Here is a 14,551-nt window from a genome sequence, read left to right as displayed (position 1 = left end):
ATCTGGAACTAGAGGTGAATAGTGTAGTGGCAAAGTTCCTTGTGTGTTCATCTTCATAGTGAGCAGTTTTGATCATAGGAATACAAATCCCCCGAAGCCTAGAGATGGCTGCAGAGTACTAAGGGAATTACATGAATAGGTCCAGACAGCACAACACATGGTATGCAAGTGTACTGCATTTATTTTTAAAAAAGATACATCACAAATTTAGAATGGCTTTCCAGTAATTCTTTGTTCAATATTCCTGACTTCTTATGATCTCACACTAAAAAAACAAAAAACACCTGCTTTCAAATTAAATAGTAGGTATGCTTACATGGGAAAGTCAGGTAGGAGAAATGGCCAGGGATGCAGTGTTCCCTCTAAACTGAGTTAGTGTGAGCTAGCTTACAGTTTTTTAGCCTCCGGCTCACACATTTTTGTCTTAGCTCAGGAAGGATGGCTCCAGAGTAAACTAATTTATGCAGTAGCCAAATCGCTCACTCATAACTTTAATGCTAGTAGCTCACAAAGTAGAATTTTTGCTCACAAGACTCCACAGCTTAGAGGTAGCATTGCCAGGGAGCACTAGATTGATAAGTGTTTACCATCACATAAATTTCAAGGGTGTCTCTTGCCATTTGGAAGATGCCATAGTGCTGGTATTAGTTAACAATATGTGGAAGAACATCTGTTTCAGACAAATGGCAGTCATCTGATAGAGGAAGAAAGACGTTGCTTATGTCTAAAATAGCTGTCAAGTTTCACTTGCCTTCCTGTGTAGCTTTCAGATGCACCAGTTGTGCAAATTAATGTTGGCCAGCAGGCAAAATCAGCATGCAAATGGTGGTGGGGAGACAGGTGAGGTTTTATGCATACATGGTGAGCTGTAGCCACTGGAAAGAGATAAAAGCAGTAAGTTACAAAAAAAAATTGATCAAATGGAGAATGTGGGGCTATGCATGGAAATTTCCAAAATACCTGGAAACAAGCCCTGAAGAATCTGGTGGGGTTTATTTTCAAGTAACCCTATGGGGTCGCCATAAGTTGGCCACAACTCAACAGCACTTTGCACCACCACCATATATGAAAAACAACAGGCTTGATTGTCTCTTTTCCCTCTTGTTCCCATACTCGTGGGCAGTGTTCCCTCTAAGCTGACTTAGTGTGAGCTAGCTCACAGTTTTTTAGCCTCCGGCTCACACATTTTTGTCTTAGCTCAGGAAGGATGGCTCCAGAGCAAATTAATTTATGCAGTTGCCAAATCGCTCACTCACAACTTTAATGCCAGTCGCTCACAAAGCAGAATTTTTGCTCACAAGACTCCACAGTTTAGAGGGAGCATTGCTCATGGGAGTGGATGTCTTGTCTAAAAGGCAACCTTAAGTTTCTAAGACTTGCCTTTCATTGTGGAAGAAGCACTAACAGATGAAGCACTAACATATTCATCTTAGCCAACTCAGAAGCTCTGTGCTGAGTTCTAATCATTAAACTGGATCAGCATGTTCTGAAAGGATTGACAAATTACTGCTTTGCAATCCTGAAAGTAAGTAGAATAGTACAGCAGTGCATGGTGTTAAAGGATAGCTACATTGTGTTAAATTATTGTAAGTATCCTTGGCATGTGACCTTTATCCAGATTCTCCTTGCAAATCTACAGCGGACTCCTTTTTTTTTTTGCCGATTTCTTTAAGGATTTTTTCCCCATTTGCTTTATTTCCACACATTTCTATCCTGCTCTGAATGAGTGACAAACAATAACATAGGTGAACACAAACTTAACTTTCAACTTTAGCTTCTTATTTAGCCTGCAATGCCAGTGTTCAACCAAAATTGTACTTAATAGGGTTTTTGTTATTTGGGGACTATTACATAACTGTTCAGTAAAGGATTACAGTAAGACAGATTTCATCTATAAACTGGAACTTGAAAATACTGGAACGCATAGTAGGAATGCTGTTATCAGTCATCTGCAACGCTCCCTCTAAACTGTGGAGTCTTGTAAAAATTCTACTTTGTGAGCTACTGGCATTAAAGTTGTGAGTGAGCGATTTGGCAACTGCATAAATTAGTTTGCTTTGGAGCCCTCCTTCCTGAGCTAAGAAAAATGTGTGAGCTGGAGGCTAAAAAACTGTGAGCTAGCTCACACTAACTCAGCTTAGAGAGAACACTGGTCATCTGTACCAAACCTTTCTGTCCTTCAGCTCAAATAAATACTTTTGAGGGCCACTTCACGCACTTTCATTAAATGTATATATAGGGGTGCTCACTTGTATGGGACTGAAGTTCACTGTCAGTTTCCTCTGCCCCAGATGATGGATTGCATCCAAAGGAAACTTCCACTAATGGAAGGGGAAGGCTGATTTTTGCCCATTTCCTCCTTCCACTGCAGACCTCCAAATCCCTTCTCGTGATGTTCTGGGGATCCCTTGTCACCCAGGAATGCAATTTCACAGGGAAATCTGGGTTGCAGTGGCAGCAAAGAGCCAAGGAATTCCTTCTTTGACAGCAATCCCTTCCATTGTCACAGGTTTCCCACAGACTCTGGCCCAATAAGCTCTGCTGCCAAGGAGGCAGTCCCTTGGGAGATCCAATGGCCCCATGGCCTCCCTGCAGTGCAGTTAATGTGGGGGCCTGCTTCCCACCAATTTCTAAGTCTTGTTTTAAAGAAAAGAAACATCTGAACAGATTTTTCTGATGAAACATGTCAAAGAAAAGTATTTACCTCTAAGACATTCAGTTTAATAATACCATCTCCATCTTTATCAAATGCATGAAATGCACCTATGAAGGAGGGGAAAAAAGCATATGGAGAATCACTCTACATAAAATATAGATAATTCTGAACGGTAAGCCAAGTACCAGTCCCAAGTACTGTGAGGTATCAGTTGTTGGATATTGTAACACTGCATGCAAGAGGATCTGGGAGGGAAAGGGTTAAGAGAATTCTCTCACTTGGCTACACTTGGCAGTCAGTCCCACCCTCTCATCAGTTAGATGTTGAGCCTCTTTGGCCATCTGTTTTCATCTTATATAGGACCTCTCTTCTTCTCTCTCTTCCCTGGGCTTGGAGCTTTAGCAAGTTAACCTTTCTGAAGTTTTGTTCACAATAAGTTACATGAATATGCCATGTAAGATGTGTTTCTATTTTTGTAAGTAAAATTTCATTCTTTTGTCACCACTGGAGTAATTTGTTTGAACAGCATTTCCCCCTTAACCAGGAAATGTGGAGGATCGGGGATACTGCATGAAGCTTCTATGCTTCCAAGTCAATTTTTTTTTTTTTTTTTTTTACTATTAACCCAATATCAAGAACATCAACATTTCCAGAAGCTGGTAGTGGATTATGGGGGTTAACCGCTCATTGGAGCAATGCAGTGTGTAAACTAGAAATGCATAGATTTGGACCCTAAGCTTTTTTCCATGCACAGGAAGAACATTGGCTTGTGGAAGAGAGGGAAGGGCAATTTTTTGCTGCCCCCCTCCTCTACTTTGACTCCCATGATGTCTCTGAAGTTCCACTGAACCATTAAGCGCAATGCCAATGTAGAAATAATGGCAACAGAATTGGGGGAGGGGAGAAAGGTACTACTTATGTAGTGCTTCTTGCAATTAACAGGATCTAAGCCACAGATCTCAGCAGTGACAAGTTCCATTATCTGAAAGGTAGGTTTGGGAGATTGATAGTTGTCATATTTAGCTGTGCACACAAATAAATTATCCATATAGATGAGGTAATAGATGCTGAATATACTCTGTGAAATTATCTGAGTGAAGCAGAAGATGAGTCTCATTTTATCCATAATAGCTTAGAACATTTCAGTTTGGCCAGAAGAGTGAAGCAGTCAAATGTACAGGCAAAAGGTTTCTTCTCTTCAGTTCCTGTATGTGTTCAACCTGGGCTAGGTAGCAATATCACTTGCCTATAAGGTGATGTTTATCAATCATAAAATGGACCAAAAATTTACACAATATGGCTGCTGAATTGGGTAGCTTTATGACCTGTAGCTACAGTATCAAACAATAGTTTGATTTCTGATTAGTTAAAAAAATGTTATTCGTTATTTTAAGGAAACACCCATCCAACTGATAGCAGGACTTTTGATAGCAGGATTTTGCGTGTGAATTGATGGAAAGATTTTCTACTAGGGTTGCCAAGTAGCTGTCCCCGGATGCGTGTGCGCGCCGCCAGCACATCACCGGAAGTGACTCATGACGTCGACCACGTTGAGGGCGTGGCCCCGATCGTCGGAGGGAAAACCATAGAGTTTTCCCTCCGACGATCTGGGCCACGCCCCCAACGTGGTCGACGTGGTTGCGTCACCAGAGGTGACGCAGCCATGCTGCACTTCGGGGGACAGAGTTCCCCCCGGGGCCCGATTCCGCGGTGACAGAAATCGGGCCTCCAAAGTGGGTGTTTACCCGCCCCCCACCCACACTTGGCAGCCCTAGTTTCTACTATCTTCCCGTGTTACAAAATGAGCCCTAGAAGACCCATGTTGTTTTGAGTTTAATTGGTATTAAAGTCGAAAGACCTATAGCAGCCAACAAAGATTCAATTTAAGTCTGAAAAACCCAAGTTCCCTTTTAAGCTTCCAGGGCTAGAGGGAGGAACAGTGCATGTGGTAGTAGCTCTGTCAGTGCTTTTATTGTAAAATAAAACAAAAAATCTATTGGTTCTTATATATAAGACTTTGCCAATTTCCATTAATTCCCCATCAGACCTTGGGGAAAGCCCCCTCCTAAAGGTGCCAGTACTCTCTTCTATTGAGTATTGCCACAAAAAAGTCCTGTGCTCTGCCTTCCATGGAAACAGACTCTCCCTAAATTTGTATTCAAAAATTCTTGTGACAGGAGACAACATAAGAAATTTGGTGTTAAAAATGACTCCTTTCTTTTAGAAGGCAAGTGAAAACAAGTTTTCTTTTAGATGTGCCTTTGAGAGAGAGAAAAATGGCTGGGAGGTTTGGTATTCTGTATTTGAGCTGAGTTTTGTATATTAATTGACAATATATTGGTATTTTGTATGATTTTGACTGGTTTTGATGCCATTTGTGTCGAATGGTGGGATATAAATAAGTATAATATACAGACTTACGGAACATTCCCTCTAGTCGCGCAAAGCAACAGATAAAACTGTCAAAGTCAATGTTCATATTTCTGTCAGCATAGCGCATAGTAATGATGTCATAAAGCTGATTATTCAGCTGAAACCCTGAAAAGGAAAATATACAGCTTGAAACACCTTGGATGTCTTGGGAGAGGGGAAAAGGAAACATTATTTAGATACTATACTTTTACAGGAGACCTATATTAGATGAAACAAGGGAAACTGTTTGGGAAAGATCCTTCCAACAAATACAGGGCAATGAGACCCCTATGGTACCTGCATCTTTAATGGCATTGCGCATCTCATAGCTGTTAATGGTCCCTGAACGATCCATGTCATAGTGTTTGAAAATTTTCTGGAAAAGAAAAGTCATAATGATGTCAGAGATGGTACTGAAACCCTCCCGCTCCAAAAAATACCACAAACCCTGTCTCAGTGTAATTCCGTGGAGCAAAATCCCCTGTACCTACAGAAAATAATGAAAACCTGACATATTTCTTCAAATGCATACATTATGTCCTAATGATACCGGTTTGAATCCAATGAAATGACAGCAAAATAGAGCTTGTGGAAGCAGATCTTTCCTGCCTCCCTCTGCTTCCAGCAGTCCCCTGCTGACCCCTCAGAAAGCTGATGTCAGAGAGTGCCTTACAGACAAAATCCCATGTGGCCTGGGCTGGTGTAGACAGGAAGGAAAATTAGGCTGGGGCAGTGATTCTGGGGCCATGGGCAAAAGCCCATGATGGGGCCCCAGAATCACAGCCACCCCTCTCCCCACCTGGCCCCCCAAAGCTTAAGCAAGGGGCAAGGAAAACGGGCTTGCATAGTGGCTGCTGAACTGGTTGCTGCCTAGCTCAAGCCTCTGAGGGGGCACAGGGGGCAGTGGTCAGTCACTGCCTGAGCCTGAAAAGGGGTGATTTACTATAGAGCCAGCCACTGCCTGAGCCCATGTAGAGGGTAAATGTGGCAACTGCTGAGCTGGCCAGTGCTCAAGCCTCAGGGTGCACCTGTATGTGGTAATGGTAGTCAGCTGTCTGACTGAGCCCCAAAAGAGGGCTGCTGGGTCTTCTTCTTTCTTCCTGGGGGGGGGGAGGGATGGTTGGGGACTCACTCAGCACAGCACCCAGGCAGCTTCTCCTGATGCCCCACAGCTAAAATCACTCCTGAATTAGGCAGATAAATGCCCTTTTAAAGAGTAAAAAATGAAGGGGAGTATTTGATAGGTCCCGGTGATTTATGTAGGGAGCTCCTTGTTACTTTCCATACCTATTAAAAACTGTCCTTTTTTTTTTTTTACTTGCAGGCCCAATTTCAAATATTCATGGGGCAAGCAGTATAATTCTTCATATGATGTGTGGGGGTGGGGGTGTGATAATTTGAAGCAGGGTGGAAGTATTATCAGGATAAACAAAGGCTGATCCAGAAACTGGAGTTTGACGAGTTCTGGATAAGGCTACACTGAGGTTTGTTTGCTAGGTACTTCTTTTCCTCAAAACCTCCCCTGATCTTGTCATAGTGACACATACCCTGGTAACATCCAGAAGTGACTACTGCATGGGGCTGCCCTTGAAGATTTTTCAGACTGCAATTGGTACAAAAGGTGGCAATTAGGGTCCTTATTGGGGTGCACTGAAGAGATAACATTAAGCCAGAATTACGTAATTTACACAGATTTCCAGTTTAAGGGCCCAATAAAAGGTCCCAATTTTGGTCTTTAAAGCCTTAAATGGCTTGGGGCCTGAGTATATGAAGGACTCACTCTTTCTGTTACTATTGTGTGACCCAGCAGTTGAGATTTGCACAGTGGACCTTCCTTGATGAATCAGCTTTAAGAGAAGTTCAGTTTGTTGGGATCTCAGGGAGGATATTTTCCACTGCTGCCCTGCTGTGCCTGTGGTATGCCCTCCTCCAGGAGGAAAGGGTGAACACATCCCTTAAGGCTTTCTGGATTGGCTGAATACCTTCCTTTTTGGGAAAGCCTTCAGTCTGAACAGGAGAAATTACTCTGTTATGCTATGCTTGGATAGCTCTGACATACACAAAAAATCCCCCCAGGCTCTCACTAAAAGAAAGAACACACAAAAATTCCAGAATACCTGCCAGCTTTTAATCTTGTCCCAAAGATGTCGAAACTCATCAAGATTTATCTTCCCAGAACCATCTGTCTGTGATATCAGTATTTAAGTCAAAACAGTTCATCAAACTAAATAAGTAAAGCCAGAGTTCAATTAAGGGAGGGGGGGAGAATTTATTTCCAGAGTCGCATTGCCAACCTTCAGGTGGGGTCTGAAGGTCTCCTGGAATTACAACGAATCCCCAGACTAGAAAAAAATGGCTGCTTTGGAGGATGGACTCCACCCATACCCCACCTTCCCAGGGCCCCAACCCCATGACTCCAGAAATTTCCCAACACAGAATTAGCAACCCTATTCCAGAACAAAAAAATTGTTATGCCTGCTTAGTTGTTAATTTGCTGAGACACTAGACAACATGCTATTCATCATCCATTCTTCATTTGTTGCCAAACCATTTTTGTTGTTTTCTACCCTTTTGGTCTATAATCCAAAGCACTTCTGGTTAAGGAGCTTACTCTAAAAGTTCTCTTCTTCCTGGTTTCCTTATCTTTAAAGCTTCTTTCCATTAAAGCGCTTCCTGGGCATGTCTCCTCCCTGCATCAAGTCTTCTGCCTTTCTCAACTCCAATCTTATCCTTGCTTGCTTGCTTACAACTTCATCTGGACTGCCCCACCTCTTCCTCAGCTTGAGCAAATAAAATCATGATTTTTTTGTATTCTCCGGCTTGGCTTCTCAGCCTTTTAACGTGTGCTCAACTTTTGGACTGTGTACTCTAAGCTTCCTTGCTCAGCCTCTGTTCTTTATATGGCTACTTGCACGGACTTTCCCCCTTGTGCATGTGAGTAATGCTCCTGGCTGTCCAGACTGCCCAGTGCCATTGTGGGAAGGGCATGCAGACAGCAAAGTGGTGAAGGATGCACAGGTGGTTGGTAAGAAAGGGGCATATGGGCAAGCAGCAGGGGAGGTCCACAGGTAGCATAAGTGGGCCTCAGTTAACTGATTCGTGATGTAACAGGTTGCCAGCAATGCCTTTGTCAGGAGATTTTGAGGACGGTGATGTCATTTCAAGGTGATGGTCTAGGAATTTCCCCCAATCTCTACGCTAAAGACCATAGAGGCATGGGGAAATTCCTAAAACAAAACTGAAGGGCTGTACCAGCACCAAGTAAAAAGCAGGCAAACTGCCAATGGTGCAATAAAAGGCAGCAAGGATTTATTAAATTAATAATCCCCACATGTTTCATGTTAGGTTCACCAAGGGATCCAGTAGAATAATACTAGAGCACCTATCTTGCCATGTTTTAAAAGAGGGGAGGGGGAGAGAAAACAGCATGGCTACAACATGTCTGACATGATAATATTATAGCTGATAAAAGACCTATGGAAGTAATGTACTAATTTCAGAATGCAGATAGGCATGCTTTAATTTAAGAGCACCTTATTACCAGCATATGAAAGCTTAGGCGGAGGTAGATAATCATAAATCTTCACAAACCATGATGTTATGCCAATTTTGTAAGACCGTTACAGGGTCTTACAAGGCAGACTGTAGTGTAAATATTAATTCTGCAAGTGGTGGCTCTTATTGCAGCAGGGGTTAGAAATACGAATAGTATTGTGATTAGAGGTGGACTGGCCATTTAACTTACTGGGAAATTTCCCCGTGGGCCATACCCTAGAGGGTCACTGGTAGCCAGGCACAAGCAGAATCAAGCCCCAGCTATTCTGCTAACACCTCAGCAGCAGTCATAATCACTGTCAGCTCAACCATTGTCTCCTCCTGCGCTGCCACCGGTTTGCATGAGGAAGTAATGGGTGAGCTTATGTCTATTATTGGTGCTGCTGAACTGAGGGTCAAAATACATGATATGCACAACACACGATGGGTTAGAGGTGCACGACTCAACTCAGTCAGACATACAGTGAGAAAACTCACCTCAAATAGTACTCAGCACTGCAAGGGAGGTAGAAGGTGCTTCTGGTTTGCCTCCCACCCTGCTTTTGCTAGTGGAAAGAGTGGCAGCTGGGCTTTTTGTCCCTTTTCTCTGGTTCCACATGTTCAGGACATGCACAGCCACAGAAAAAGGGCAAAAAGCCCTACTCTTTGACCCTTTCTGCTGCCAAAAGTGGCGTGGTAGTGTAGAAGCTCCTTCTCTCCCACCTGCAACGCTAAGTGAACAAGTGCTATTTAAGGAGAATTCCTCAGTGTATGTCTGACCTGTGAATTGGGCTGTGTTCCCATGACACAGCACATGTCAGATATATCATGTACTGTGGCCCTGCCTGACCCCTGTAGCACTGGCTTGTAGTGCTGAAGGACAGCTCAGCTTGGCTTGCTACAGGGCCATTTTAACTTTCAGTCCTTTTCCAGTAATGATGGTAAATTGCTGCATGTCATTTGAAAAGGATACATCCATTAAGGCAATCATGCTGCGGCAGGAGTCTAGTGCAAACCCTTCCGTCTTCAGCTCCTTGTCTAAAATAAGTTATTACAATTAAATACCATAAATTATTTTATATTGCGTTTTAAATGTTGAAAGTAAACAGTATCTTTCCCACCTAATGTATTCCGAAACACCATTACCTTGAACATATTGAACACATGAAACTGCCTATCAGAGTACATGGTGGGGTTGACAATTCCCCTCCAAGCATCACAACCACATTCAAAGATCTCTTCTGTACCATGCAACTTGGACCTCAGAGGTTGAATTGTAGGGCCAACAGCTGAGCTAAGCTTACGTTTTTTTAGAACGTTGTTGAGGACATTTCTCAGTTCATCAGCACTAATCTCCATGTCCTGTAAAGAAAAGGAAGAGTGGGTGACAAATGGTAACTTCCCACAAAAATAGTAGTTTTATTAGCTCAGTTTATATGTGTATTTGTGGCAGGCAGCAAAGTGTGGCATGTGACTTCAGATGACTGTGGAACCCATAATACGGGCCCTGAAATCCTCTATCTAGTGCAAGAGGCCTGTCTGCAAAGGACATTCTCTTGCACTCTCTGGCACCTTAGCTCAAAAGTGCCTGAAAGCAGTAACCCTGGTAGGATACTATATAGGGTAGAACTACACATTATGTTTCATTCTGTGATCACTTTAAAAGATTTTGAATTGGAGCTGGCTGCACATGTGGCCTGCAGAGAATCACATGCACAATGCATCTAGTCAGCACCTTCAGGGAATCCCAAAGGTTGTAGAGTAGGTCACTTGATGATTATTAATGGCATGAAATTAATTCTCATATTCCAAAACAGCACTAAATTATGAATGGCACATTCAAGAAACTAAGTTTCAAAAGTTTTAGATCAATAGCCAGAGCACATTGGAGGCATTTTACTAGAAACAAAAAGAACTGGCTGGCATCCAATCATTCTGTGCATGGAGCTTTTCTGAGTTCTTTTCTGTTCCTGCAGCCCTTGCTGACACTCAGAGGGATCATTTCCAGGGTTGCAGGACCCGCATGGAGAAATAGCTCTTGGAGGCTCTGGCCCTGTGGCTGAGGGGGGGAAAATTCCTCCCCCTTCCTCTTCTGCAAGCACAGCTCCACTGCAGAGGGGTCCAATTCCATCCTGTTGTCCTCCTTACTCTAGCCCACTGACCCACGCAGTTACTCATCTGCATGGATCCTGTGACTGATCTCAGGAATGACTGCTGGAACGAAAAGGAATGTGAGAAAATCCCATGTGATCTCTGTGTACTGACATTTAGTTACATGCCAGTATATGCCATTATATTTTGCTTCCTCACTAATATGTTTGTTTTGAATCTACATTAACAGTGCTGATTGCTTTAGTCTGAACAATGTATTTAGAGAGGCAATTTCATCTCAGATTTGCAACAGAAGGTCACTGTGTGCAATAACAAATGTCTTTGTTTTAGAAGGACAGTTTGTATTATTAGAACTGAGTTGAAACACTCCTATTAAGCAGAGCTAGTTGAAAGTCAGAGCTGGTTCATAGGTAACCATTATTGTTCAGTGGAATAAATACAGTATAATTTGAAGACAGCCTCTGGTTTATTCAATTAGATAACATAACAAAAAGCTTCCTCTTAACACTGATCAGATGAGACTTCAAAACCAGCTTTTGGATGTGTTGTGACTGGCTTGGCTTACTGCCTTACAGGAGCTATTTATTTAACTGCTGTCAGTCTGACAACAGAGAGAAACAGCTGCATACTCACATCCCCTGCGATCTGCCGGAAAATGTTTTGGAACTGTCTGTCTTCTTCACTGTCCTTAGTGGAATCTGCTGGAGTGGGCTGCAAAACCAAAAAAGATTTATTGAAATGACAGAAGTTAGTGTGTCGATTTACAGGCATTCTTTCATTGTCTCAGGCTGACCCGCTATGTCTTCAGCTTATTTCAATGTGTCTATTTTGATGACAGAATAAATACCGATATTTGTCTAACAAGGAGAGGAGGGTCTGCCCAGCTTGTTTATATAATAGGCAGGCATAAGAGAACAAGATAGACCTACATAGTAGCAACATTATAGAATGATTTAAATGAACTTTGCCCTTCTCCCAGTCACAGCCAGTTCCAATGCAATGATAAGGATTCCATGCATGTAGAAGACGATATTGCATCCACACAGTGAGGATTTTCTGGTTCCCTGCCTCTGCCACTTGTGAATTAGAGACATCTGCACTAGTAACAAATTGTCCACACAGGAGTTTTGTGTGCACTTTCCTCTGTCAGCTGCCATGTGCCTTGCCATGTTTCCTCTGCTCTGCCATCAAGGGCTTTTAAAGAAACTGGTAATTGCTATTGTGCTACATGATCTATAGCCATGATCTGCTACTACTTCTGAATTCCCAGTTTTAATTTTTTAAAAATCTAGCCTATTTATCTCAGTAATGACAATGGCTAGATTTGCTTTTTCTTATAAATGAAACCTGGGAGCTCAGAGGAATTACTGTAAGTCATCTTGAACCACAAGGAAAGGTGGGATATAAATGTTGTAATAAATAAATTAAGATGGAGAAAGATTTCTCTGTGTTAAATCAGATTATATCTGCACATTTTTAAAGGAAAGAGCAGGGAACTGGAGACCAGGTTGCTACCATCTCTTGTTTGAATTCTGAGTTAACTGTTTCCTCTCTGTTCTTCTATGGAACTCATTTTCAAAGCATTATGGCAGAAGTGGCATGCTTTGCTATGCGCAGGGGTAGAAGCTGAGTGCTACTTCAACATGCTAGTTAAAACACACACAGATTTCCTCATGCTGACTGATACAACAACCTCATTGCTTTTCTTTTTCGTGTCTGCGCTTGCTTTTTCTTTGTCTTTTTTAAGCCCTTCACCACCTTTCAGATCCTTATTTTTGTTTGCTCTGTCTGAGACAAAGATGATAGGCTAGAGAAAGGAGAAGTAGAGAAAAAGAAGAAAAATCCATGAGTGGAGCTTATCAGGAGAACAGTGTATTTGAAAATGTGTTGTACAAATTCTCATGCTTTTCAAGCTGGGGAGCCATGTTAGCCTATCCATAGCAGTAGAAAGGAGCAAGAGACCAGTAGCACTTTAAATACTAACAAAATCTGTGGCAGGGTATGAGTTTTGGTGAGTCACTGCGACTCAAACTGTGTTAGTCTTTAAGGTGCTACTGGACTCTTGCTCTTGTCTCATGCCTTTTAGGCAGGTGCCACCTTATACACATGCAAACGGCAAAGAATGTTGTTACAAACTGAGAATGATGACTAGGCTAGGCTCAACATAGATCTCTTCATGTTAATTACTTGTTAAAAGTACCAAGTGAGTCCATTCCTCAGTACAAATTGTAGCAACAAAGTCTAGAGACAATGCAACCCAGTAGTTTTTTCACTGGATTTAAATTAATATAGTCATGATTGCTGCTTTTGGTGTATAAACTCATTTATCATATTTTAGTTCTAGCCTTTCTCCAAGGAGCTAAATATATGGTCCCTACTCCCTCCATTTTATCTCCATGAGAACTCTGTGAGGTAGTTTGGACCAAGAGAAAGTGACTGTCCCAAACTCATTCAGCAAGCTTCTTATTGAGCAGGGAACTGGACCTAAGTCACCCCAGTTAGTCTGCCATTCTAACCACTCCACCATACTGCCTCTATAAAAAGCCATTTGACTAAGAATGGTAGTGGGACAATACATGTATACGTCACTAACAACTATCTCAACATTTTCAACTTTCTTAAATGATATAGCCTGCCTCCAATCAAGGCAGCCTTGGGGGTCTTCCATATGACAGATTCTTTGTAGTTTTCCATTGCTGTGGCTGCAAATGCTAAAAATGATATTCAGTTGCTCATATTTTTTAAAAAGGGATAAATGGGAGCCACAGGGACAGCAAAAATGGCCTCTATGTGGGTGGGACTGGGAAATCACACATGATAGCCATCAAGGCCTTGCTGTAAAATTCACAGCAAAGCAGGTTTGGGAAAGATCAAAGAAAAGTTAGAGAAAGCCCAAAAGGCACACAAACACACCATGATGTGACTGATATTTATCTGAAAAGACCCGAATTCTGGAGTACTCTTCCATTTTTTAAAAGAAAGAAACAGCTTGAAAGGTCCTGAGTTAGAGTGAAGGTAATGTTGCTCTTTCCTATATTATATTTAATCCCTCCTGTTTACTCAGAAGCTGTGTTTATGTTTATTTATTTATAAATTTGACTTACAGATGACCCTCTCCTTTGCACAGGGCTCAGGGCGGTGAATAACAATTCTAACAGACAGAGGTCATTTCGGGGGGGATCGCGGGGGATCGCAGTTCCCCTGGGTGAGGTACGGGGGGCGGGGCACATGACGAAGCCCCGCCCCTGCTTCTGGCCGCCCCGCCTCCGGCCCTCATTCAGCCAGGAGGAGGCAGGAGAAGAGGGAGGGTAAGTTGCTTCCTCCCTGCCTCTCCCCACCCCTGCCTGCCTGGGGCCAGGGAGGGCCTTTGCAGGGCTTCCTTGCACTCCCACCAGCCTTGCAGGTCCACCGCCAGGCCCCTCATGGGGCTCGGCAGTGGAGCTGCAAGGCCGGCGGCGGCGGCCGGGGCTATTGGGGGCGGGGTGTGTGGCCTTATGACACACTTCCGGTGATGTCAGGGGGTGTGGCATATGCTAATGAGTTATGCTAATGAGTTCCCCTAGCTCTTTTTCTACGAAACGACCCCTGCTAACAGACATTTACAGATCAAGTTAAAACAATTAAAACAATAAATACAGAACAATTTCAGAAGGTGCTGAAAATAAACCAAATTGTAGCCTTGCCCTGTGGGGGGAGAGGAAAGGGATGGGAGTGCCAGGTGACATGGAAAACTGTTGCCGTCCTCAGCCATAGGCCTGGCGGAACATCTCTTCCTTACAGGCCCTGCGGAACTGCACAAGGTCCCAGAACTATTGTTCTGGTTTTGTCATTTGAATA

The 14,551-nt window shown here is 42.9% G+C and overlaps 1 protein-coding gene across 1 annotated transcript in view; it reads right to left on the bottom strand.

The window, feature by feature from the left end:
* Nucleotides 1-506: 506 nt before the first annotated feature.
* CAPN3 (calpain 3) overlaps nt 507-14,551 on the bottom strand; it is a 52,921-nt gene continuing 38,876 nt past the window's right edge. The window contains exons 15-23 of the mRNA XM_015420065.1: nt 12,408-12,521; nt 11,348-11,425; nt 9,907-9,964; nt 9,576-9,640; nt 7,186-7,254; nt 5,366-5,444; nt 5,078-5,194; nt 2,705-2,763; nt 507-875 (exon numbers count right to left, since the gene is read on the bottom strand). Of these exons, the coding sequence (XP_015275551.1) occupies nt 849-875; nt 2,705-2,763; nt 5,078-5,194; nt 5,366-5,444; nt 7,186-7,254; nt 9,576-9,640; nt 9,907-9,964; nt 11,348-11,425; nt 12,408-12,521 (666 nt within the window). The 3' untranslated portion in view covers nt 507-848. The remainder of the gene's footprint in view (nt 876-2,704; nt 2,764-5,077; nt 5,195-5,365; nt 5,445-7,185; nt 7,255-9,575; nt 9,641-9,906; nt 9,965-11,347; nt 11,426-12,407; nt 12,522-14,551) is intronic.

Source organism: Gekko japonicus, unplaced genomic scaffold (assembly GCF_001447785.1).
Source record: "Gekko japonicus isolate JY-2015 unplaced genomic scaffold, Gekko_japonicus_V1.1 scaffold27, whole genome shotgun sequence".
Lineage (NCBI taxonomy): Eukaryota > Metazoa > Chordata > Lepidosauria > Squamata > Gekkonidae > Gekko > Gekko japonicus.
The sequence above is the reverse complement of the archived record's forward strand: the minus strand, read 5'-3'. Positions and strand labels throughout refer to the sequence as shown.